Raw genomic sequence first — 27,927 nt, forward strand, 5'->3', positions numbered from 1 at the left:
GTCTCTTGTCATTTCTAACCTGTATGACTTTCTTTTTTCCCGCAGAACACAAACAAAGATATTTTGAAGAATGTTGGTAACTGGCCCACATTCACTTGCATTGGTTTTGTGTCCATACAACAGAAGTGAATGGGGGCCTGTGCTGTTCGGTTACCAACTTTCTTCAAAATATCTTCTTTTTTGTTCTGCGGAAGAAATGACAAGAGGGTGAGTAAATGATGGCAGAACTTTCAGTTTTGGGTGAACTATTACTTTAAGAATAGCAACTATATATAAGCAACTAATTGCATATATGGATTTCTTTTTTGTTAATTTTATCGATTTATTACAAATAGAGAATGTGAAGCTACGTCACGCCCTGTTGAATGTTGCGCCACCTTGGGAGGATGGCTGCTAGTGTGTTCAATGCAGTGTTTTGTTTTTATAGTTATAGTTTTATAGGTCAGTCTTGCTGTGTTAAAAACTATAGCATTACGCAGAGTCGTTCAGGAAAAGCCCCTGGTTCTTTCACTTTCGATTTCTCCATATATCAAACAAAACAAGTAACGATACATAACGAAACAATAATAGCAGTGGAGTATGATCCTTCCAAGATGGCAGAGCCACTGCAACATACAACATAGGGCATGACGTCAGCTTCACATTCTCTATATTCACTTCTAACCTTACAACCTTATAAAAAAAACCTTATAAAATATTTACAAAATAATACTATTATTATTATTATTAACAATGACAACAATAGTTGGTCTATAAAAATAAATAGTCTATAAATTTATAGATTTTATTAATAGATTTTTTTAACACCTTTCTCTATTATCATTAACATCAGGTTCATCTTTTTTCAAAACTTATATAAAGGAACCCCATATCTACTCGAAGCTTCTATATCTTATATCTTATCTTTATCTTTTAATATAACAACATAGCATATCTTCAAAATGACTAATGAATAAGTCATTTTGCTTGTAATATACACATATCCAGAAATAAATATGTTTTTTTTTGTTTCATGTCCTTATAGCAAAGATTAAATATTAAGGTCAAAGGTACTAAAGATATTTTAATATCTAGAATTTTCTCTACCATGTCCTGTACATCATTCAAGATATATATATATACAAATATATATTCACATTCCCAGCTGCAATGCAAAAATTTTGATTTCTTGTTTTTTTTTTGTAAATATCTGGAATATGTTTGTTGTATTTATGCAGTCCTACTGGGTTTATATAGGTCCGCAGTAACCCAATGATGCATGTGATTCTTGCAAATTCATTTGAATCAGAAATGATCTGCCTTTGTGTGAAATAGTTAATGTCTGAATCTGCTGCAGTAGAATGTTGGTTAACATTTCTGTATAAAATGGCCCTAGAAGAGTTGCAGGCGACCGTGGTAATAATTCAAGTATTTATTCATGCGTTACATACACGTTTTATCACCGTTTACCGGCACTTAAGAAGTACTGCACGGTCAATGTGCATTATGCAAATACAGAGAGATCTATGTCGCCCTGTGTATTCAGGTCACTTAGTAGATTACTATTACAAACTCAGAGATGTCGAGTGTGCTTGTCATTTCATGCATTTATCCTTTAACCTTGCTATTCTATTTTAGCAGAAAAATCTTTTTAAATGTATGTTGCTTGCTGTTGGGTTATCATTAGACAAATTAAAGTGTACCACAATTTACATTTTGTGCATTTTCGGGGTAAATTAAAGGGCAGGACAGCATATATATTTCCTCTGCATTCACATCCTAAATGTCCCTGGCATGCCAAATCATTTTCAATATAGATGCACGATATGTGCCTGTATGTATTCTAAATCATCAGCAACCCTGGAGATGGGACATTTTTTGAAATGGCAACCTAGTGGGTCTTATATAAGGCTCGAGATTACCTCTGCTGTGATTTAAAAAATGCGAAATGTAAACAGTCACATAAGGAATTGGAGGGAAAATAGCTTTTTTGTGACAGTGTGGGGGATAGCTTTTGTTCACACTCATCAGCGAGACAGCAGAGCGCATTTTATTTTCTCTATTTGCATCCTCTATGCCTCTTTCACCTAAAGCCCACAAACTGGTTGCAGCCCCCCAACAAGCCATATCTAAGGGTGGGGGTGGACTGGAAAGAAAATGGAATCCGTCTCAAATCAACAATAAATGAGAACCAAAAACTTCTTTGAGGTCAAAGCTATGAATCATAGAGGCTGCTGTTCAAAAGCTGCAATTATGGTTAATGCAGTCATTTTGTTCCTTGGTGGTCTTTTGAATGGCCATCATGACTAATACCCAGTAGTCCCATTTACATTGTTTAATATTTATCGAGGCTGTGCTTCAAATTTGTCAGGGATATTTTCACTGCGTGTTGCATCATTTGTTGTAACAAACGATTGCAAAATTTCTGTAAATGTATATTTTATACCTTTTTTTATTTAATTTTTTCAAATGTACCCATAAAAATTACTCTACCGTAGGGCTGTTCAATGATTAATCGTGGTTAATCGCATCAAGAATAAAATATTTTTACATAATATGTCTGTGTACTGTGCATATTAATTTTGTGTTTATAAACACATACACATGTATATACTTGGAAAAAAAAAACATAAAATAAATAAAGCGGGTTTTTGAAGCTAAATTAATTGAGTAACGTATACTATGTGTGGAGAGTATTCACTCAACATTATAATCTTATTTTTGACAGAGGTGGCTTTTAGAGGGTTTTGCATCTGAACTCTTCCAAAATATACATGCAAATATTTTCTATATATATATTAGGGCTGTGCAAAAATATCGATACATGTAACTATCGCAATATTTTTTTTTTCAATAGTGTATCGATAGTGATACCTCTACTATCTATATATTTTTTAAATCATGTCATATGCATGTACAAAAGTAAGTGGAAGTGAGCATGGCGAAAAATATAAGAACGCTTGGAGCTCTCAGAGCTGATGTGTGGGTGTGCTCTGGTCTTCAAAATAAGTCATGGAGTAATGAGTTATATAAAATAATGCTGTTTGTAGGCTTCGCAAGCCATGACACAAGTCACTTGGCTACCGCAGTGCATTAGACAAAAAGTTTATTAAGAAAAGTAACAATGACATTTATTACTTTCACGGATGTGACACCAGCGCATTTACAGCACGGATGAACCAGGGGTTTCATACTGCCCATGTTCAGTGTTTTAACTGTAATGCACCACAACAGCCAAGTGACTTGCGTGAGCCACCTTATTCCCCTGTGCTACCCACTTGAGGGGCGCAATCCACAGTTTGAGAACCCAAACCTCTGATCTAAAGGTCCATGCATCGCACATCATGGCCACTCTATAGAGGTAAGGGATGTTTTTACACTTATCCTTACAGAAAACCCCCAGTGGTGCACAGCATGTTGTATTTCTAGCTCTACTTTTTACATTTTCTATTTGAAGTATTGCAATATATCGTAAATGTGTATCGTATCGTATTGTATTGTATCTAAAATACATAGCAATATATTGTATCGTGACCCATCTATCGTGATATGTATCGTATCGGGAGGCACTTGCCAATACACAGCCCTAATATATATACACACATGTATGATACAAAATTAATATGCACAGTACACAAACAAATATTATGTAAACACAAACTATTATTCTAGGTGCGATTTATTGCTATTGATCATGATTAATCGTTGGACACCCCTGCACTACTGGTCAATAGTTTCGGATCACTTACTCATTGTTTATATATTTTTCCACATCTTAGAACAATAGTAAACTCATCAAAACCTTGAAAAAACACAGTTGCAACTGTGCGAATTAGGGCTGCATGATTAATCGAAAAAAATAGGAAGCCAGAGGGCGCTCTCGCGCAGAAACTCCAGTGCTCCACAGAAGAAGTACCACACGTATAACCAGGAAATGCCGTCTTCCTATCTGCATCTGCCATCTTTCTATCACTGTTTTTCAAGCCTCCTCAGGTATTTTCATGATAATAAAGTATATTTATAATGATGATGTGTGACAGGTGTTGCTTTTTGCACGTTATAATGCACGTTATAAACGCCCTAACTCGCAACACTTTTAGTTAGAGCAGCATTTCCCGCTGATCACAGAGTTGTGCTTCACGAACAAGCTGCGCATAAAACATAATCAGAGCCTTCACAATCGCGATATCCACATCGATTTAATCATGATTTTAATGGGAAGTGCGATTAATCGCGCAGCCCTATTAGGTTGTGTCTAAAAGCATCCAAAATAAATGAATCTACAGTATGTTATTTTTTAGCATCTTCAAAGTAGTCACCTTTTGCTTGGAACCAGCAATATCGTAACAATCAAAGTCTTAACCTGGTAAACTTTACAAACAGAATTGAAGGAATGTCCTGCTGGACTCTTATTGGCTGCTTTTTATTTATTATTTGGTCCAAGTAATCCATTTAAAAAAAAAAAAAATTCTTATGAAAACAAATGTGTTGACACAATTTTTTTGGCCACAAAAGTAATTTAAAACATTAAAGTATACACCTTGAGATTAAAGATCATGAGGAACATTTGTTTCAGGTAATCCCTGTATAAATATGTAAAGTGTAAATAGCTACATAATTTGAAATATCAAATGAGATTCACTTGTAATTTCTTTTTAATTCCTTAATGTGTCCTTAGATGTGGAGACTGTAAGTTTGCATAACAAGTACGCAAAATATTACATTGAGAAAGGTTTTGTTACAGCTGGAATATTTTTTTCAGTTACATGTACTCTATTCAGACATTTATTTGGCATTTTCCCAGTTTCTCTTTCAGTTGCCTTTACAAAGATGCATGAAAATATATTCAGTTTAAAAGGCCCGAACATAATGGCAATTTAATGAATAACTGAATGGCTCTTACAATCCCAACTTTTGCTCACCAACAAAAAATGGATTAGTCAGGATATATAGACAGTGAATAGCTCCTATCCATGTAATTGTTTCTTGGTACGGTTCGAGGTGTCCAACATTTCATACTGTATGTTCTATACAAAGTCCTATACGGTCTATAGATATTAAACTGTCATAGAGTATGTGAAGGTTTATGAACACAGCACTAACCTTTAAAGTACAAAGAACATGATTTCTATAACCACTGGCCAGCACTGGAAGGTCATAATATAACATTTTCTTTACTTACCCGAAATAATGGAGGCAAGTCGGAACTCATCAGAGAGATGCATTGGTTCATATGGAGAGGTCTCGTATAATTCTTCTCCTTAAAAAGAACAAATATAAATATTAGATTTGGGTGACATTGGACATTGGGTGTTTACACAAGTTTATTGCATTGTAGCCAGAAATCTGTGCATGTGATATAAGAGCTAAAGACAATTACTTGGATCTGGAATCCTGCTGCCGTGCTTGGTTAGGACATTATTTGATATTTTATGAATGCATCTACACCTAATAAATGTTGTGTGAGTCCTCTAGATATAAACACTTGGTTCTTTAAAATGATATCTTCAAATGTCCAGATTCACAAATTCTTCACTGTTTCCAGATATACAGCTCAGCAGTCTTTTGCCTACAGTAGATTTGGACTGGCAAACAATCACAAATTAGCTCCCCGGTGCTGTGTTCCTTTGGCTGTGCTGTGTCCCTATTGAGCTATAACAATAAAAGCTATGACTTTAGACCTTCCACCAGCCGATGTGATCCTATCAGATGAAGACTTTCTGGGTTACCAAGGGGACTGCTTTCTTTCATGGTCCAGCTCATTTTTTTAATTTATCATTCACAGAAAATAAGTTTCTGTTGGAAGAGCACACAAGCGAAACATAAAGCCATGCTGAGTTTCAATCTGACTCACATCAGGTCTCGATCTTGGAGGTCAGGCCTCCTAAAAAGACTTGCCACGTGTGTATAAGATGCTGCCGGATTGTTGGTGTTCTTTCTAGGCTTCTTAACTAGCTTAACCAGCAAGATTTTTATGGTCAGCTACTGAACATAGCTGGTTGATAACCAGAATTTCTATGAGTGGCTTGTTGGCTTACCAGCACAGTCCATTTTTAGCATGATTTGAGCTATATAAACTACATTTATAATTTTATTCTTACCATTATTTATTGCTGATTAGTACAAACATGTCATTGAAATGAAATGTAACCTACACAGTTAGTCTTATCTACTTTAGTTGAAGTACGTTATATGGACAAAAGGATTGGGGACGCCCACTTCTTATGAAGGGGTTTGACTACTGTAGTCATTTCTGTATGCGTAAATCTTAGTGGTACAGCATATAATGATATTCTAAAGAACTATGTGCTTTAAAACAACACTTTGATCAGGGCCCTTTTCTATTCCAACATGACGTAAAGCAAGAATTAAAAATAAATTATTGATTTGGTCTATTGTGGAAGAACTTGACTTGTCCAAGACCTGGGGTCTCATTGATAAAATTATGCGTAGGACCATTTACTAAAAGTCTACGTGCGTCTGACAGCCAAAAATAGCATACGGCAAAAAAATATTCAGACTTATAAAATCGTGCGTACGTACACCTGTAAGCAATATTCGCTTTATAAATCACAGATCACCTGCAAGTGTGCGTACGTGAATCATCCTCATTTCCCGCCCTGTACACGCCCATTTTTAACCATAAATAGTCAATGCAAAGCACCTCGTGAATGCTGATCTTTATATTAATAAGCCTGACATCCGCTTGTTAAGCCTCAGGTCACACACCACCATATGGAAGGTCATACCATTTCCGGGTCCAACCGCTATCAGACGCCATAGGAAAATAACCAAAGTTGATATAAAACTGCCGAAAACCCCCGATTCCATCCTTCATCTCCACAAAGAAATCACAAATGTCCACACATGTGATTCACTGCGCTTTACAAATTAATAATTGTTATAATTATTAATAATTATTAATATTATTAATTATAATAATAATAAACCCAAAGAAGTTCCCTGCAATATTTATATGTTTACAGCAATTAGACTGATCATTGATCATGAACACCTTGCCAAAATCACATCAAAATTAATGAGTGGTATCCTTCACCTGAGATAACATTTGAAGACATAGACTAAATGTAAAAGACAAATGTTTTATCATTCCGGTTTTGTTGTGAACACCATTATAGTTGGGACTGATAAGGAGGACATACAGTATATAGAGAAACGATTGTGAGAGCTTAATGGCTGTATTCCCAGACTTTGACATTTGATGATACATGCCCAGTATTTAAGGAAAATGTAGCCTATTTAGTTATTTATTTACGCTGTGTTCTAACGGTATTTGATGCTGTCCTGTATTCCATGCAGTCGGGCCATCTCCTCCACATGCGCTAGACGGCGATGATTAAATATTTAGATTGAATTTGGATTTAAGATTTAAGAGTTGGATTTTACAAGAGGGTGCATGAAACAACTCAATACAAGCACAAATAACACTGCAGATTTAATCACCAAGTCAATGTGGATCTAACGTATGATATGGAGTGAAATTAAATGTGTGTGAGGCTGGCATTACTTATAATCGTTCTTCTCACATTTAGGCTACTTTCTGCAATCTAACTTGAGTCAATAACTCACCATTTGTGTCGCCAACTCCATTTGTCTCCAGAATGTGCGTACGCATGGGTCAGAGTTTGCTTACAGGTGCGCACATTCTCCCGTCAAGTTTGTTTTTAATAGATCATAACCTTTGCATGGAAAGTGGCGTACGCACGGTTCCAGCCCCATTTTTGTGCGTACGCAACGTTTATAAATGAGACCCCTGAACCCAGCTGAATACCTTTGAGCCAAACACTCAGTCATCACACAAACCCATCACTGACTGTCATTTCAGAACAAAAAAGGCCCTTCCAAAACTGTAGCAACAAAGATGGAAACAAAGTTCTTTGATGTATTGTATGGTTTAGCATTAATATTTGTTTAGATTGGAATTACTGAAATAGATAAACATGTTTATTAGAAGGGGGCGTCCCAATATTTTTGTCCATATAGTGTAGATCAGCGGTCACCAACCCTGTTCCTGGAGATCGACCGTCCTGCAGACTGCAGCTCCAACCCTGCTTCAGCACACCTGTCTGTAATTATCAAGCAAACCTGAACACCTTGATTAGATAGTTCAGGTGTGTTTGATTGGGGTTAGAGCTGAAATCTTCAGGACGGTCGATCTCCAGGAGCAGGGTTGGTGACCACTGGTGTAGATAGTGTTATAGTTGAATGCTTATTATCCCACGTAGAAAAATGTTCTCAATATAGTCACCACGTGGACTGATTTGTCTTGAGAGGTTTTGGTTTGGGATGTTTTTTATTTTTTAACATAAACATTTTTGTGCTCATGAGCACACACATTTATTTATATTAAAGAAAAATCTCTTAGCAATCTTTTGTCAACTCCGCAGTTTCTGGCAAAAAGCTTAAAGAAACACACAAAAAAGATATTTTGAAGAATGTTGATAACCGTACACTGGCGGTACCAATTCCCCTCCATTGTATAGACACAAAACCAATGCAAGTGAATAAGTACCGCCGTTGTTCGGTAACCAGCATTCTTCGAAATATCTTCTTTTGTGGAAGAAAGTCATACAGGTGACTTGACAAGAAGGTGAATAAATGATGACAGAATTTTCGTTTTTGGGTGAACTATCTCTTTAAGTGTAGTGTGATAAATGTTTAAAATTATACAGTTTAAATTTGCAGTTAGAATCTTTGTGTCTTGCGTTTTTATGCACATGATCAAAGTCAGTTTACGGAAGTCGTGCCACTCGGCAGCCATGTTTGCAACGCCTTGGGGCAGTTATTTACGTCATAGCCACAGTCCTATGTACTTGAATGGTGGAAGGCAGATATATCTAAAATCACTGGCAAAAATCACAATTAAATAGCATATTTCCAATCAGCGATTAAACTGATACTGAACTGACATCAACTGATATGAACTGTACCATAAATTTGGTTTCCTACGCTTAAATTGATCACCTTTTTCGAGGTTGCTTCAGTTACTGCGCATGCGCACAGGCTGGCAAGCGACTCACATAAGACCCACCCTAGAGGATCGTCAGTCTTTATCGATTGACAGTTGGATCGTTCAACTAGAAGGCGGGGCTTTCTTCGCTAGAGCGGCCAGATTGAGCGTTTATCCTATGGAGGACTAAACCTGCAAAAATTATAAATAAATGAATGTATAAATAAATAAATATATAAACGAATAAATGTAATAATAAGAAAATAAATACAGGAATGAATGGTTTGATAAAACAAAATAATTCGTTTTAGCTATTATTGATCTTAGCTTTAACTTTTCTTTTCATTTTTTAAATTGATTTATTATTTTTTGTGTCCATTTTTAATTATTTTTAATTATTATTATTTTTTATTTTTAGATTATTTTATTTATCATTTCCTTTTATTTTTACATTTATTTATTTATACGTTTATTTATTTTTATATTTATTTATTATCGCATGTATTTATTTCCACTTTTATTTATTTATTCTTGTATTTATTCTTACTTTTCTGTGTCTTGTATGATAATTAGATGGGTTGGTCTTGCCTACTATTGGTTCAGCGTAGATTGAAGCGTTTGATCGATTACTCTTGACTTGTTTTGGACTAACGTCACGTCACTCACTGATCGTTTGCTTCGTGTATAACGTTTATGGCGTGCGCACAATTAGCTAGAGAGTTACAGCATTTAGCCAATGAAGTCGATAACCATGCATCAAATGACTATGTGTCATTCAGATTAGATGCATTTATTGAGGATTTATTACAGATTGACGGAGAGATAAATGACAAAGTTCTTCAAAATCTGTGCGAGTCAGGGGGTGCTAAGGTGGTGACCAAGTTCCGGTTACAGGTCCTCTGCCAAAGAGGTGCATGAACGACCTCAGCAGATTCGTCGATTCTGAAAGCACAAGACGACTTGATATTAAGATGTCTAATAAACACAGACTTTCTTGTTACATGATTTTGACATTCTTGTTAAGATTGCAAATTATTGGTATGATCGCCCGTAACGGCTGAAGCGAGGTGAAAAAATAAATAAAGCGATTTGACACGGGATTCGTACCCATACAATAAAGCGAGGCAGCGTGTCACTACGGTAACAATCACACTAAGCTATTTCGCAATGCTAGCTGCTGCGGATCTTTGCAATAATATCAAGATGTCACACAACAATATGCAGCTGGATGAATCAAGGGAATATGCCCGTTTTAACTTGTGACCTCTGTGTTATTTATCTCTTATGGAATGTAGTTTACGAGTACCGTTTAGTAACCACGTCTTTTTAGAAGGAATGGTTTCCATTTGATGGCCCCTGTAGTGAAAGAACGATGCTCATTACTACCGTGTTAACTTGTGACTTAAGTTCACTATGTCTCAATTCATTTACATTATGTTACATCATGTTACATTAAATCTTTACGCTTTTTCTAACCGAAAGGCTGCTTATAACTATCACTTTGACAAAGCGTTAGCTTGCGACTTCGGTTTACAAGCTCATCTGTGTAGTTAAACCTTATTACATTTTGTGCTTTATGATTTTCACCAGTTGAACTGTAACGCCACCATAGCATAGCACCCTCTGACTCGCACAGACTTTGAATGTGCTGCAAAGAGGCTAACAACCGAGGGAGAACTTTGTCATTTATCTCGCCGTCAATCTGTAATAAATCATCAATAAGTGCATCTAATCTGAATGACACACAGTCATTTGATGCATGGTTATCGACTTCATTGGCTAAATGCTGTAACTCTCTAGCTAATTGTGCGCCCGCCATAGTTACTTAACGTTATACACGAAGCAAACGATCAGTGAGTGACGTGACGTTAGTCCAAAACAAGTCAAGAGTAATCGATCAAACGCTTCAATCTACGCTGAACCAATAGTAGGCAAGACCAACCCATCTAATTATCATACAAGACACAGAAAAGTAAGAATAAATACAAGAATAAATAAATAAAAGTGGAAATAAATACATGCGATAATAAATAAATATAAAAATAAATAAACGTATAAATAAATAAATGTAAAAATAAAAGGAAATGATAAATAAAATAATCTAAAAATAAAAAATAATAATAATTAAAAATAATTAAAAATGGACACAAAAAATAATAAATCAATTTAAAAAATGAAAAGAAAAGTTAAAGCTAAGATCAATAATAGCTAAAACGAATTATTTTGTTTTATCAAACCATTCATTCCTGTATTTATTTTCATATTATTACATTTATTCGTTTATATATTTATTTATTTATACATTTATTTATTTATAATTTTTGCAGGTTTAGTCCTCCATATTATCCTCTACATTCATTGAAATGGCAGTGGCGCATCTTGTTAATATATGTGGCCGTGTTTATAATTACTTTGTTAATAAAGACAAAACACTGACTACAAATTAACTGTGGCTCTTTTATTACCGACTACACCCGAAAAGGATGCAGCATTAAAGATGAATTTAGTCAGGTTCAGGAGAAACAATGCCCAATTATGGACATGAGAAATTTAGATCAGAATCAGTCAATTGGTACACAAAGTATTAAGGAAAATAAAAATAAAACAAAACAACAACAAAACCCAAGTCTGCCTGTTCAGTGGCTCACTTACAATAGCTCTTTTTAACCACCCCAAATAAACAACGGCAGTGAATTGCGGCCGTCTCTCAAACCCGAGTGCTCACGTGGACCGCAGCTCACGTGCGAGTTATGCTCGATTCACATTTCGCGTCTAAAACCGCGCGCAAAACACGAGACGCGCAAGCGCTCCAGCAGTTGCGCACGCAGAGCGTCTGCCGTTGCTAAGCAACCATGGGCCACGATAGCCGTTGAGACGAGGAGGTATAAACAAAGGATATATGGATTATATGCACTGAAAATACCTTGCAATAACTCTGCTACTAGATTTAGTTATGCATCTGTGTCTCCATCTTCATTGAGCTTGTCTATATTGGCTGGTTGGTTCTTGTCACATGACGTGCGGTGCGCTTGCGCCTTACTGAATCCGGTCTAAACGTGCTTCACCTCTCCCCTCTAATACAATACGACAGTGTAATTAAGTAACTTTTTGCAACATGAACACAGACTACATATGAGTTACATGACAGTGTATATTATAACCATAAACTGAAATAAACACTCACGCTCTTAACTTCAGACGCCGCTGAAGAGCACACTTAATGTGAAGACATCTCACACGAACTAATGAGAAAGCTGATTGGACGTGCAAAATATGCAGCCATCCACCGACCAGACCCTTAAAGCTGCATCAATATACACTTATAAATTGATATTTATCGCTATTTTAATGTCTTATGAACCTTATCAATGTATTTTCTCACCAAATCAAATTCTCACACTTGGAGACACATGGATTATATATACACCGTGAGTGTTAATTTGACCTTTTTTAACACTGGCGATTTTACTGTGTAAGGTCATATTAGTCACACTTTCACTTTGTCCAGCTTTAAGTAATGACCCGCTTGTGATGCCAGGTGCACCCCATCGTCCTGTGATGAACTTCTCAACATCATCAACCCCAGGCTGTGCCTCCTATTCCCAGCCCGCTGGTTTCAGAGCCCCTGTGGTATCAGAGGCGGCTTTGTACGCACCCAAATGCACCTGGCTGGGCATTCTTTTAAGGGATCATCCTGGATCAAGAATTTATCTGCTATGTCACTGTAGCCCTCCGCTATCTGCCTTCCAGCTTTGCTGCTGTGTGGCCACCTTTATGTGCTTTTCCTCAACGTGTTAATCCTGCACACACAGCCTTAATCTCTGCCATGCCAGGCTCGCAGGGCCTGCTTTAGGAAATGATTGTTCCAGCGGGAGCCGGTATAACATAAATTGACACGTAAATCTACAGATAGAGGCGTTTGTCTCAGTATTCATGAAGTGTACCAGGCACGTATTTAGCATAAATTAGGTGTGCGTTATCTTAAAAACTTGATCCTGCTGAGAGCTTTTAGCAGGGCATTAGAACGCACAGATGCTGACATGATGAATGCAAATACAGCAGCTATTGGCTGGGAGTTACTCAAGTAAGCAGATTTAACAATTGCATCTCTCTGTCGCAGAGGAGGCTAACGTGCATCGTCATTGCCCTTGCTCGGTTCGTCCTTTGCGCTGTTAAAAATGCTGTCTAGAGTTCAACAGATGCATAATGCTGCCAAGGTGCCAAAATTAGACTCGGAATCAGAATGCTGGAAAGATTTCAGTTTCACGTAATGCTGGAAGGTAAAGTCATAAAAACGACCTACAGCGTCAGGATTTGTTCTCAGTTTGTGACTCTGATGAGGAGTGTAGCAGTGGTGTAGTCTACGTGATACGCAGGTATACGCCGTATACCCCCTAAAAAAGATCAAGGATTTCCGTATACCCACTTAAAAAAGCGCGAGGATACGTAACAACACCATTTTGTGTCAGAAAAGTGCGACGCTGTGAAACGGCAGGAGTAGTGAAGAGGACTCCTAAATCGCTATGACCAACTCACAACAATTTTAAAATGGCAGTTACACCGGCGGTCTGCCTTGAAACGTAAACATTTTAGAAAGATTTCATGACAATGAGCTTAACCATAAAGACTACTAACATCTGCTAACTGTTTATAAGATGCAGACAGGCAAAATGCAGACAATTAGCTGAACATATACTTTATATGAACAGTAGTTTATTTGCGAAAACAGATAACAATTTTTTTTCAATATTTAAAAAATCATGTTTTAATTGTGTTATCATGTGTTTCTTGCGTTTTATTGTGTTTGTTAGCTGACTTTTTGATATTACTTAATAAAACTCCAACTGCAGTTTGATTTATATTATTTGGAATGTACAATAAAAAATGTGATATTTGAAAATAAAAAAACTTGAGTTATTTGTTTTTGCAAATGAACTCTTCACTTGTTTAATTAGTCGTTTAGCATATATTTTATCATTATAATTTGAATTTGATTATGGCAACAATTATATTTTTAAATATTTTATTTTGAACATAACTATGTTTATTTTAAGATCTTAATTTAAGTATGTCAGCATGATACCTCATTCTATAATAATTTCTATGATTAAATGACTGACAGAGACCCATCCTCTATCAGCCAATCACTGTGGGCATAGTCAGCAAGCTTGCTGACATCATCCATAGCAATGAGGTCAACCCCGTCTTTTCTCTTAGCTCAAGATTTCTTTCTGAGTAAAAGTTGCTCTCAGCAGCGTTGTGAATAGGTTTTAAGAGGAAACTCTCAACTAAAACCTTTTACTGCTGTTTAGGAGAGCTCTTAGTGGTAAGATAAAATGTTTTGTGAGAACGGGCCCAGATGGTGTAATTACTGCATCTGGAAGCAGGGAGTAACAGGGCCATGCCAACCAGCTCAACCCTGATCTCACGGAGAAAACAAACAAAAATGTGTTCCCATATTCTATACCTGTGTTATCTACATTGCAAAAAAAGAAACCAACAAGAGATTTGAGTTTTCATGGTAACCGAGCTGAATATTAAGTTCAGCTTGGGTGACTACATGCCGTCAGATGAGAGTGAAAAAGCAACCGAGCCAACCTGATCAATTGTGCCATTTCGTCTCACACTGTCTTTGTGTCCCAAATTTTAATTACCTCGCACAATAAACTTGGCATAATTTCTAATTAACCTCTCCTTCATAAAATGCACTATGTGCTTTTCTCTTGCAAGCAGGGGCCTTTGTTGGGGAAACATCTTCAATAGCATATTTCAGATTCTCCAAGGGAACCCAGCTTTCAGATAAAGACTGCCCCCATCTCAGGGTATCAACTGCTTCTGTCTTCTCAGAAGAGGCGGAGATGTAACGGCATTTCCACTCGTCAGCCAATTTCTCTTCTGTATTAGTCCTCCGCTCGTAGTATATTTGAACTGCAAAGATGTCTAGAAATAATATTTATATTCAGGAACTCCAAAAATATTGACGTTACAGCAGCCCATCAGGGACCATTTTCACAAAACATCTTAAGGCTCAAAGTGGAACCTACTTTGGCATTTTAGGAGAAACTCTTGAAATAATGGACGTGTCAATTTTAGGACTCCTACATTTTTGCTCGAAGATCAGCTTACATGTGTGAAATCTTAGGACTAATAGCATAAAATCTTTGACTAATAGCTTAAAAAAACATTTAAAATCAAAATGTGATATATTGCTAGCATTAATTATTATGGCCATGATAACCGCAAGAATAAAAACAATAATATTGTGACAGCCCTAAGCTGAACATGTACTTGTTTAAAATAAAGTGACATCTTTTAAAATCGTTATTTGGCAACATATGATACCTCACACTGCAATATTTCTATGATTCAATGACTGACAGAGACCCCATCCCCTATCAGCCAATCACTGTGGGCTCAGTTAGTAAGCTTGCTGACATCATCCATAGCAAATAGGTCAACCCCGCCCTTTCTCATAGCTTAAGATTTTTTATATTCCTTAGTGAAAATTGCTCTCAGCAGCTTTGTAAATAGGCTTTAAAAGGTAACTCTTGACTAAAACCTTTTACTGCTGTTAAGATCAAACATTTTGTGAATGTGGACCCTGATGCCTAATACCTGCACTGTTCCTAAATAAACTACAGATGGTGATGTGCTCACTTTCTATATATACATTGGCAAAAACACGTAACTTATTATAAGTCACATAACTCCATTATATGACCACTTAAGGGGAAGCAAAAGCTGTAACCGCCTTTAGGAAAATGTTTGCCCGCTATACTCTATGATTTTCTAAAAAGAGTCCATTAGTCTGAGCCATTACTGAGAAGTACCAGAGCCTGATTGAATAAAACACTCAAAGCTTTTCAAAGCGTACAATGAATAATCATTGCCTGTATATGCACCGCAGTTAGATTTTATGCGAAATAGAAAGTTATTTAGGTTGACTAGGTGTTTATGGACTGACCACAGTTGCATTATCAGGTGGGTGTAGACAGTGAGAGAGGTCTGTCTGTCTCACACCTCTGGTCTTGAGCGTCTTGGCTATGCGTTTTATGAATTATTGTTATTCTCATTAGAACCGGTTTAGTCCGGCTGAGCACTTCTTTTCTCCTGCCACCCCCAGATATGAACCGAACCAGTCAGCAGTAATCAAAGCAACAAGAACGCTGTGCACAACCGGGACTTTGGGGTTGCTTTTGAAATTGCTTTCTTCTCAGGAAATCAACAACATTCCCGTTTCCTTGTGGACATCTTGTTATTTCGGATTACTTGAGAAAACAAGCTGTATGCTTAATTTATTCACTTACTGAATAATCAGTGACATCATTTAGTCAAAAAGCTAAATGATGTCATTGTTTTTTTAAACAATGAGAGTTTTAACAATTGACCTAAATGCAGATAACATTTTGCACGGGGTTGAATTTTCAAGTAAGCTGGTAACCTCGAGGTAAGTTAAAATATAGTTACGGTATGATTTATTATGAAAATAACTCCAAAGAGTCTGGGGACAATTATCTTATTTTCATGAGAAGGTAGGACTTGCATTTCCCCCATGTTGTGCCTGGCGTGAATCAAAGGATGCAATTTGCAAACAAAGAACAATTGGCTGCTACGTCGCCCCGGCGGACGAAAGTAAATCTCGGTTGTGGAGTCTAAGCATGTTCATTAATCCACAAATACCAAATGACTTGGCAGCGAAGGGCTCAGATTCGCTTCGCAATTTGTCAGGTGCACAATAGCTAATGAATTCTGCCCTTTTACCATTCTCATATCTACACGCTTGTTTAATTAAAGCTTTGAGAGAAGCTGGACCACACTGATGTTTGATTAAACATGCTGTTTAAAACAGCCACCGATCTCGGGCTATCTACCATACTTTGCCAATTTCCTTCAATCAATTTTGCCCTCAAAATGTTTTGTTGGGTTAATGCTAATCTTCAGATAAGCTGTAGGAATGTAATTAGTAGTGAATGCTTGTCTGTGAATGTTTTTGACTCATTGATTCATGGTGGTAAAATGAGGTTGATGATCATTCATGGAGCATGTTGCTCAAATGAGTGCTTAAACGGGGCATTAGGAAAATATGTCAATATTGAATTTCTCATGATTTTGCAATGAAGTGGAATGCAGTGGCATATTTCCAATTGCTATACAACTCTCTAAAATACTTGATTCTGATTGGTCAGGCTTTACTGCCCGTCATCTTGACCGGTTCTTACTGTAAATGTTCAAAGATAACATATATTAACAAGATGCGCCACTGGCGCCATTACACCGTGTCTACACCGGATGTGGCGCGATGCGACGTGACAAGAGACAATAGAACGCATTAGAACCCATTATAATTTTAAATATTGTCCACACCGGACGTGGCGCGGTGCGGCGCGACAATCCCATTAGAACAAGCCGTGCGTCTATGGCGTTATTATAATGACAAATGTCGCGAGCGCATTATTACAAGGCGAGAGCGCATTCTTGTCATACGAGCGCGCGAATCTCTCCGCTCGCACGCCGATTTCCTTTGCTCGTGCACAAAACTGGACGCGCGCTTTCAACTATACGCTGCTCTCTTATGAATTGTCTCTCCTCTCGCTCAGTGAGCGTGTGCGCACTCAAAATGCGTTCCGTGCGTCCACGAATCTTTTGGTACTCTTGCTCTCGAGAGGTCCTCCTGTGTGTTCCAGGCATTATAGGCTGTCAAAAGTAGTCAACCAATCAGGGATAGGCTTCCACGGCGGGCCAATGAAAATGCGACCTTTTACATGGCATCTTATTGGTTGAAAGTGACTCGACGTTTTCAACGAAGCGAGATGGATCCACCACGTTCTCAGGTAACAATATTAATATATTTGATGCAACATTATTAGTCAAATGTGTATTAGAAATGAACGGGGCATTAGGATGCTTTGTAGGCTACATATAAACGTCAGTTTAACTACCATGTTATTCAGACAAAACAGGCCAACACCCTCAAGTTCATGTGGTCCTCATGCATGTCCTACACTAAACATAATATTGTCAAAATAGTACTAAATTGATTACCGAACAATTTAGATTGGTGTCTTAAGTTAGCTTTATTCTAAAATAATATTTACTACAAGTAACGGTACATATCAAAACAATAATAGCACTGGAGCATTTGGAAATATCATATAATATTCTATACTTATTTGGTTATGCATTTAATGCGTTTGCAGACACACACTGTAAGTGTTCTGCATTCAGTGTTCCAGAAGTTCAGGGCACACAACTGAACTTCTATGCAATATACCAAACGCTCCCTTACCGTTCATTTATAATATACATTTGATGAATAATGTTGCATCAAATATATTAAAATTGTTACCTGAGAACGTGGTGGATCCAGAGGCGTATTAAGACCTCTTGGTGCCCCCCATCCACCCACCTACCCACACGCAAGAATCCACTCATTAAAAGATTTATATATTAAAAGATTTTATAAGAATGAAACTCAGCAATTTACAATATACTATTTTACAAGAATTACACATTAACATGACACTTTTGTAGAAAAGAACACGAAAAACAACTCTTCATCAAGCATTTTTAACAATTAGGCCTACTGTAGTTAAGAGGTCGCGTTTTCATTGGCCCGCCGTGGAAGCCTATCCCTGATTGGTTGACTACTTTTGACAGCCTATAATGCCTGGAACACGCAGGAGGACCTCTCGAGAGCAAGAGTACCGAAGGATTCGTGGACGCACGGAACGCATTTTGAGTGCGCACACGCTCACTGAGCGAGAGGAGAGACAATTCATAAGAGAGCAGCGTATAGTTGAAAGCGCGCGTCCAGTTTTGTGCACGAGCAAAGGAAATCGGCGTGCGAGCGGAGAGATTCGCGCGCTCGTATGACAAGAATGCGCTCTCGCCTTGTAATAATGCGCTCGCGACATTTGTCATTATAATAACGCCATATGCGTCGCGTCCGGTATAGACACGGTGTTACAATGAATGCAGAGGAATGCAATGCTCAATATGTCCGCTCTAGCGAAGAAAGCCCCGACTTCCAGTAACGATCCAATAGGCAATCGGATTTAGTGAGGCGCTCGCCAGCCTGTGTGCCTGCGCTTTTGCAGAAGCGACCTCGAAAAGGGTGATTTTTAACGCAATTTAAGCTTAGCAAACCAGATTTATGGCACGCACAATATCAGGTTTAATTATTGAATGGAAATATGTTATTTATGCGATTTTCGAAAAATCCCCCTTCCACCATTCAAAGAGATGGGACTGTTGACTTGCTTTGACGTAAATAACTGCCCACATTTACATTTAGTCATTTAGTAGACGCTTTTATCCAATGCGACTTACAAATGAGGTAAACAATGGAAGCAATTGGAACAACATAAGGACAACAAAAAGCATAAGCGCAGCAAAACTGGTCTCATATAGCCTACCACAGTATGCAAAGCTACGTTTTTTTTTTAGTAGAAAAGAGAAAAGTCAGAACTAATCAGTCGGATGCTGACGGAAGAGATGTGTTTTCAGCCGATTCTTAAAGATGGCTAGAATCTGCTGATCTTGCCCAGATCTGCCCAGATCTGCTGATTTGCCAACAGAGGCATTGCAAACATGGCCGCCGAATGGTACGACAGCTGTAAACGGACTTTGCTATCTTTAATGTATCACTCTGCTGTCATTTTTTCTCATGCCGGGTTAGAATTTTAATTAATGTAATTATTATTTATAAAGGTTTTTCAGGTGTTTAAGGTTCTTTTAGACAAAAAAAGGTTCTTCTATGGCATTGTGAATCACCTTTATTATTAAGAGTGTATATAAGACAAATGTGTACAGATGGATTGTGCATAGTAAGATCAGGGGGATGGATGTTAAGAAAGTAATAACGGAGCATTTTATATCTAAAATTACATTAAGTCCATGTGACTGATTTTATTTAAAAAAGTCATTGGTTATTTATTGTGCATATACAGTATATGTGTTGAAAGGTAAAGCATGTGCTTACTATACATCACAAGACATCTTTTCAAAGTAGAAGTGCATCAAAACTACTACAACAAGCTAATTACACACTGTCTTGTCAAATATATATAAAACTGTAGATAAATACAGATTTTAACCTTTACCGTCACGTTATATTAATCCATCTTAAAAAATTGTGGTTTTGCTTCCAAGATATTTTCCGTTTTCACGCTGTAACCTCAACTGTTCAATAATGTGCTTGCATAGGTTGATGTAGTACATGTAATTATCTTTTGTGTTAAATAAGTACAGTAGCTAGAGGCTTTGTTATCTCAGGGGGATATTCGGAGTTGCTTTATTTAAATCTTAAAGTTGCCTGGTTCAAACTCTGGTATAATCTTCTAATTAACATGGACAGCTATAATAACATTTGCATAGGCTCAGGCGGGGGTCATAGGCTGCAGATCTCACTGTAATTACATAATTGCCCTCCGTGTTCTCTAACAGAGATACAGGCTAAATACATGCAAGCCAAAATGTGCTGTAAAATGAAGCCATTTAGAGTGCGTTACGGTATTTGTGCATTTTACATTGTTCATTTTATTCATACTTGCTTTGTGTAATGTTCGATAAGTGCAGTTAATGCTTGGGCGTATAACTAGATTTGTACACTAAATAAATATACAAAGAAGTGCAGCATAAATGTGCAGTGCCTCTCCAAAAAAGAACAAATATGCTTAATTACTCTCAATTATTTGATAATAACAGCATCCATTATCTTTCCATTAGCACAAACCAGTCATTAAACTTTGAAATACTTGCCTAAACGTTTCTTCTTAATGCAGTCATTAGCATTCCTCTAAATTTATAGACAATAACAGTACAAACACGACCCAGCTAAAACTTATTTAAGCAAAAATGACAAATGAATTTGTCATTTGTAACAAGTCAAAAGTGTAGATTATGGTTTGGCGGGCAACTCAGGTCATTTAATATTTATAAAATGTGAGAAAAATGCTCATTTTGTGCTACATAACCGCACACTATAAATTAGGGGTGGGCTGCGTGAACAAAAATCATCAATCATCAATTCATTTAAACGGTAACAATAGAACAAAACCACACTACAGATGATTGTACACCTTTTTTTAATAATACGCTCCTCCCCCTGCTCATAATAATACATTAATTATGCACTCTTAAAAATGAAGGTGCTTTATGATGCTATAGAGGAACCTTTTTTGTCTACATGGTTCCATAAGAACGTTTAATATCCGAACAACCTTTCTGTTTCACAAAATGTTCTTTGTGGCGAAAGAAGGTTCTTCAGATTATAAAAGGTTAAGAAAGAGATGCTTCTTTAAAGAACATTTGACTGAATGGTTCTTCGTGCAACCAGAAATGGTTCTTCTATGGCATCGCTGTGAAGAACCTTTTAAGCACCTTTATTTTTAAGAGTGTGAGATGAATTTAAAATATTAATGTTGGGTATTAAGGTGGCTTTTCATGGTCCTCTAATCAAAAGACTAGAATTTGCACACCCAAAACACTGAATTTAGTGTTAGTTAGTTTTGTGGCATGCCTGTTTGTTTTATAATCCCTACATATCAAAAAATCATTCTACGAGACAAAGAACTTCATGTAAATAATGCAAAGCACAACCAGGCTTGTGTTTGTAAAACCGGAGCAGACGTCCTAGAATCCTTGTTGGCCGAGCGTCTGTCAGTGATTTCCCTCAATGCCACAACATCCCTGTCTGTGTCATGGATCAGACCGAATATTGGCCATGTTGAGAGGGCTTTGACACTGCCAGAGGGAACGAAAAGAGGTGAATGGGTTTTGCTCCAACAGAGCGTTGAGCTCCAGCATCCCGCCTGCATTGGCAAACCCTCAAACGGTCTTCAGTCTCCAGGCTGACTTTCCCAGACCACTTGCTTTTCTTTATTGGTCACTCATTTTTTCTACCTGCCAGTCACTTGTGCTGGACTTTTGAAATGAAGAGGCAAAGTCACCTCTGTCCTTTTTTTGTTGTAAATTTGTGTTCTAGTTTTATTTTCACAGGCTATATTACATGCCAATGGATCAGCATTTACCTTATAGACTAATCAATACTGATATATCTCATATGACCTGAATTTCATGTTGTACATGTCGTACTTCTTAATATTTGTGTCCCTGGACCACAAAACCAGTCATAAGGGTCAATTTTTTTGAAATTGTACATCTGAAAGTTGAATAAATAAGCATTCCATTGATGTATTGGTTTGTTAATATAGGAAAATATTTGGCCAAGATATAACTATTTGAAAATCTGAAATGTGAGGGTGCAAAAAAAATCTAAATATTGAGAAAATCACCTTTAAAGTTGTCCATCAGAGGCACTGTAGCAGGGCATTGATGAGAAGAAACACATTTTGTTTTAACACTCTCTATGGGCTTACCGCTGTAATAATGTTGTGGAGAGTAGATGAACCCGAAAGTGGAAATTCTGAGCTTTACATACTAAACTTGAGTGGGTAATTCCCAAAGAGCGGGCAGCAGCGAGCGAAGTTAATTTTTCCTGCATCCACTCACAAAAATAAAGTTTTTATATATTTACGTTATAGGCCTAAATATCTTCATGGAACATGATCTTTGCTTAATATCCTAAAAATGTATCCTTTTGACCCATACAATGTATTGTTGGCTATTGCTACAAATATACATGTTACTTATGACTGGTTTTGTGGTCCAGGGTCACATTTGTCTTCTTTTATTTTTCTATTCTAAATTATTTTCTTATCAGAGAACAAAATGCCTCTGCCCTGCTATTACACTCAGTCCTATACCTTTCTTTCAAACACTGTCAGAAAAAGGATAAAAAATGTACCCAAGCTGTCACTGGGGCGGTACCCTGTATATTAGTACCTCAACAGTACTAGTTTGGTTATAATATAACAATTTATTTTATATTAATATTAAATTAAATTATTATTTGTATAAAATGAAATTAAAACTGCCCACTGCTCCGGGGGTACGTGTGTTCACTACTCTCTGGATGGGTTAAATGCAGAGGTCACATTTCGTTGCCTTGTACATGTGCAATGACAATAAATTGAATCTAAATCTAAAAATCTAAAATTAAAACCACCCAACAGTTATTGATAAAGGTACCTCAAAGGTACATATTGGTACCAAAAGTATACATATCTCGAAATGGTACTACACATAAGGACCTTTTTGTCCCAGGGACAGCTTGGAGACGTTTTTTGACCATTTTTTCTACAGTGCACCCTGCCTTCCTTCTTTTTTCTAAACTTTCTGTAGACACCCCAGCGCAGCGTGACAAGATTTGACCCGGTTCGGTTTTGTTTCACTTATTCCTATCAAACTAGAAAATCCATGCCGCCCCATTCAAACACAATGACAGCAAGATAAAGCCGTGATAGAGCTGCTCTTAGTTTGGGTGATTATTGGGTGCGCTTGTTGAACCAGGCCGATTGTGTGCCTTCAGTGGATTTGATCGAGTTCCGTCAAGGTTGCAATCATTGCTGCACGGTCCCTTTCCATCACTTGAGAGCAACGTGCACTTTTCTGAAGCTCGGCACAAAAAATAGCTGCGGTGGGAATGAGGAGCGAAATCACAAGAAAACATTTTAACAAGGGCGGTGCTGCCAGTGTCCAAAGTAGGACACGAAACTGGGTCCAACCATTTTAAAGTCCTGTAGCGACATCAATAGAGAAATGCTGTTTGTGTGGGCACTATTTGTAGTTGTTAACTCTAATTGTTAATGCCTTGAATGTGCAGCGCATGTCACGCCAATCTATGATAACGCCCAGGTCGCATTGTTTATCATTATCGGTTAAAACGTGGCACATTTGCATGGAATTAACTTTCCGCAGCATCTGATCTGTTTATACTGTACACGGCTTCTGATGAAAAGAAGCTAGACATTTTTTTTATTTTTCCCCTTACCTCAGCAGGCAGTAAGCAGGCCCAGCAGTTCACAATGCCTCATTGAAATGCCAGGCTTGAGAGGGGCAGTTGCTTTAAAAGCGCTCTCTGATTACTCGCATCAATAGGACCCTATTTGTTGTGGCTCCCGCAGCAACTGCCAAAGCAGATGGGTTATAATTCAGAGCGATTTGCACTGCTTAAATCCTATAATGATTCCCCAAAACTCCCAAAGGCAAACAAGAGCCATCTTACAAGTCGGAGCGTTTACGTGATGGACTGCCTGGAAAGGGAAGCAGGTAATGGTTAACACACAAGCAAAGCTAATTGTAACCGCAACACACTAACCAAAGCAACCAGAGTTTTTTTCGGACCACCCTAAATCTACACTACAGTTCCAAGTAAAAAGCGATTGATCAATTATGTGATGCTTGTTAGAGAAACTGATATTCGCATTACACCCCTTGTCTTCCATTGGCCGGTCAAGCAAAAAGTCCCTCCTTAAACTTACATCATTGGTTGAGCCTGTGTTTCTTTGTCTTGTCATGTTGTTCAAACAAACCAAACCCTTGTGAAAATGAACCATGCTTTTACTTCACTTTCTATGATTTATTGGTTTTATACTGTACATATCTAATCTATGATATAATCTAATATATAATCTTATTATAGTATGCATTATATTCTTGAATAGAAGTGTATGATTGTCACTTAATTTTAATGAAATTTATGGTAAAACTAAAGTAATAAAAATACAAATCAATCAGACGAACCATGGTAACAGGACAATTTTACAGTAGTAACACCATGGTTATTTTTCATTAGGGTACTATTAACCTTTTTTAGGAAACTTGAATGCTTGGATTGACAAAGTGCATCAACAACATGCCACATTAAAAGGGACAGTTCACCCAAAAATTCTGTCATCATTTACTCATCCTCTGGTCATTTTAAACCTGTATGACTTTCTTTTTTCTGCAGAACACAAAAGAAGATATTTTTAAGAATGCTGGTAACCGAATGACGGGACCCATTGTCTTCCATTGGTTGTACATATCATAGAAGTGAATGGGTACCGCCATTGTCCTGTTACCGACATTCTTCAAAATATCACAAAAGTCATACAGATTTGAAATGGCAAGAGGGTGAGTAAACAATGACAGAATTTTCATTTTTGGGTGAACTATCACTTAATCTCTGGATCTCAAAGAATGTGACGGCCGTACCTTCATTGAGTCCCATATGGATGCTCCAGTAGCTTTGGAGACATTGGAGCTCCCTCTTCATGCCCCTCTTGCAGCGGCAGTCATACAGCGGGCTGTCCTGCAGCACCTCAAGGGCGGCCTGACACTCCCTGTTGGCCAGCATGGTAGTCCTGTCACGACCCACCAGGCACTGGCGCATGATACGGAAGCGAGAGCTGCACTGTGAGTTCTGGTTGCACATCTCACTGGCCCTCAGGCAGTCCATGGGGGCTCTCCAGCTGTGTGTTCCCAGCCCTGACAAGGCAGAATGGCTGGCAGTCGAAAGAACCACCTTGTCTGTGAGAAAGGGCGTTAGAGTCTGTTTAAGAGTCAGTGGTAAAGAATCTTACGTAATAAATTAACGAATGCCTACTGAAACCTACTGAATGTGTACCTATAGTGATGAATTAAGTGAGATTTTATACTATATACCAATGATTCACAAGGGGGGGGGGCATTGCCCACAAGGGGGCCTTACAACAGGTACAAGCAACCTAACACAAAATCTATAACATTTTTATACACTTGCAAAATAGCTGATTTGTGTTTATAGTTAACAAAAAGTAAAGGATTGCAAGTTTATTGTAAGAGCTAAAAACGCTTCAGTAAAATCTGTTTATTTTGGAAATAATCTATTGTAATTATTTCTCCTGCGCTGGATGGAGTCTCAATGAAGCCTCAAGTTTACAAATATTTTACAGTGATAAATGGTGACTGTGCCCAGATGTGACATCAATAATCTCAAACGAGAGCGACTCCTGTCGGCGGGGCAGAGAACTGCAACCATCTGACACAGCATTACTGGATGTGTCATGTCTGAGTGACATTTGAAGACGTGTCAAACACGCTCATTCGAGACGCGCAGTTTTATAATGCATTCATAATGAGATCCGCATGTGCCTGCGGAGAAAAACGAGTTGAATGAAAACTGTACGACTTAAGGAAATGCATCCTAGAAACGTAACAATGAGCAACGCGGTTTATTTTGCCAACAGTTTTCGCCTGTGTTTTCAGCACCACGGACAGCTCCTCTTTCTGGCGCGTGCGATAGCAACATTTTCTCTAATATTACAAAAATGTCGTCCTTAATATACTGTATCACATTTTACTTGGTAATCCTGTATGTAGTATTATCAATGTAAGACCGCACTGAAGCAGCATGAGTTTTCTAGCGGAGTTTATTCTGTGAACGGGATCATTCCCGGTACTTAAGCTATTTGATGCAACTCTCTCAAGATGATAATATGCTTAAACTTTTTACTCACCCAATGAAAAGAGCACACTCAGAATATTCAGTAAAATCATCATAGTTCCCATGCGAGGTACTACAATCCCAGATTCCGATAATTTTCGATCACAATTCCAAGGTTTCACACCGCATTTCCAGTCAGTCGATGCGTAAGAAAAGGTAGTTCACACCTTACAATCAAACACTTCAGTAGCTCCACTTACAACTTTTGTGAAATAAATAAAATACCAATGGACGATTATTAGATCAAACTGACCAACATATCCGTTCCACAAGAGCGTTGAAGCATTTCTCCGATTTGGGACGAGGAGCCTGTTATAGTCCCTGTTTCCAGACGTGGGTGACGCTTTAATATACGATCGTTAGATAAACTTTGAAAACATATAGATGCAACTTTTAATTCAGAGATGTTGCGTCACTGTGGACGAAAAAAACTTTGATAGCCGTATTTGTTTCTTTCATGTTATTCCCTGTTATCCATGTATTGTACAGGCACATATTTTAAAACCCTTCGAAGAGAAGTTAAATGTGCGCTAATTATTTCTCCAATAATCTCCAGTATAAATCTTCCTCGTTGGATTTCCTCGACTGTGAACCGGACAACCTTGACTTTTATCAAAACCCTTCAGTAAAGCTCCCGCGTCCTGTGCTCGTGCTTTCAGATGCGCCGTAGTTTCTCCCAGTCTGTGATAGTGAAGAAATAAAGAGATAAACGGCAGTTCCAGTTATCGTGGACTCTCTGGCGGAGGAAAATGCTTTTCTCCCACGGAATTGAAGTTACACGTCCGACCCTCGGGGCTCTGTCGCTCCTCACGTCACGGTTTAACACATATCATCGCGCGCATCTGACCGCTGCGCACTGGCTGAAGCGCGCAAGGGCATCGACGTACTGTATAGCGTAGGACAGTCGGGTCTGTGAGACGACCTTGTGTAGGCTGGGCGAATCTGACTTGTTGGCACTCCTGTTGGGATTTTTCCCCTCCTCCCTCGTCTTTAAAAAAACATCAGGGTAATGTAATTAACTTGGAATGGAAATTGTTTCCTGTTCGACAGATTAATGGAGGAAAAATGCCATCTGTAATGGACAGTATTAGGTTGCCACTATTGCACAATTATTTCCTGAGACATCATATACAGTAATGGGTTTTCTACGAAGTACACAACTTTCACTAAAGGAATTATTATATTCCTTATTTTATAAGGAATTATTATTTGTCAATTCAAAAGGTCTATACTACAGTAACATGCAGTGCATATCAATCCATCCATCCATCACATAACTGCTATTTACAGTGTTTTGACTAATAGACAACTCTTTGTTTAAGTCTGTCTAAATATCTTTATATAAAGTGAAAAAGCAAATGTTGTTTCTTTACAACATTTCAGCTTATTAACCACATACTGATTGTATATGCCTACAATATCTGTAAGTGCCCATTGCCTGTCATAAAAATAAAAATCATCATAAAGATCAAGTCGATGCATTATATCCACAAGCTCAATTAAACATATTACTCCGAGCAAAGATGTAATTTATTGCATAACAAGCCATTCAGAAAATGCTTGTTTCTGCTAATAATTGAGAAAAACTCTTGCAACTTGCCTTGATAAT

At 37.7% G+C, this 27,927-nt stretch overlaps 1 protein-coding gene across 1 annotated transcript in view; it reads right to left on the minus strand.

The window, feature by feature from the left end:
• Positions 1–27,243, minus strand: part of gfra2b (GDNF family receptor alpha 2b) — a 59,316-nt gene extending 32,073 nt beyond the window's left edge. Inside the window, exons 1-3 of the mRNA XM_057320261.1 lie at positions 26,332–27,243; positions 25,049–25,363; positions 5,162–5,239 (exon numbers count right to left, since the gene is read on the minus strand). Coding sequence (XP_057176244.1) covers positions 5,162–5,239; positions 25,049–25,363; positions 26,332–26,383 — 445 coding nt within the window. The 5' untranslated portion in view covers positions 26,384–27,243. The remainder of the gene's footprint in view (positions 1–5,161; positions 5,240–25,048; positions 25,364–26,331) is intronic.
• Positions 27,244–27,927: the final 684 nt, after the last annotated feature.

The sequence above is a fragment of the Triplophysa rosa genome, linkage group LG22 (assembly GCF_024868665.1).
Source record: "Triplophysa rosa linkage group LG22, Trosa_1v2, whole genome shotgun sequence".
In the NCBI taxonomy this organism is placed as follows: domain Eukaryota; kingdom Metazoa; phylum Chordata; class Actinopteri; order Cypriniformes; family Nemacheilidae; genus Triplophysa; species Triplophysa rosa.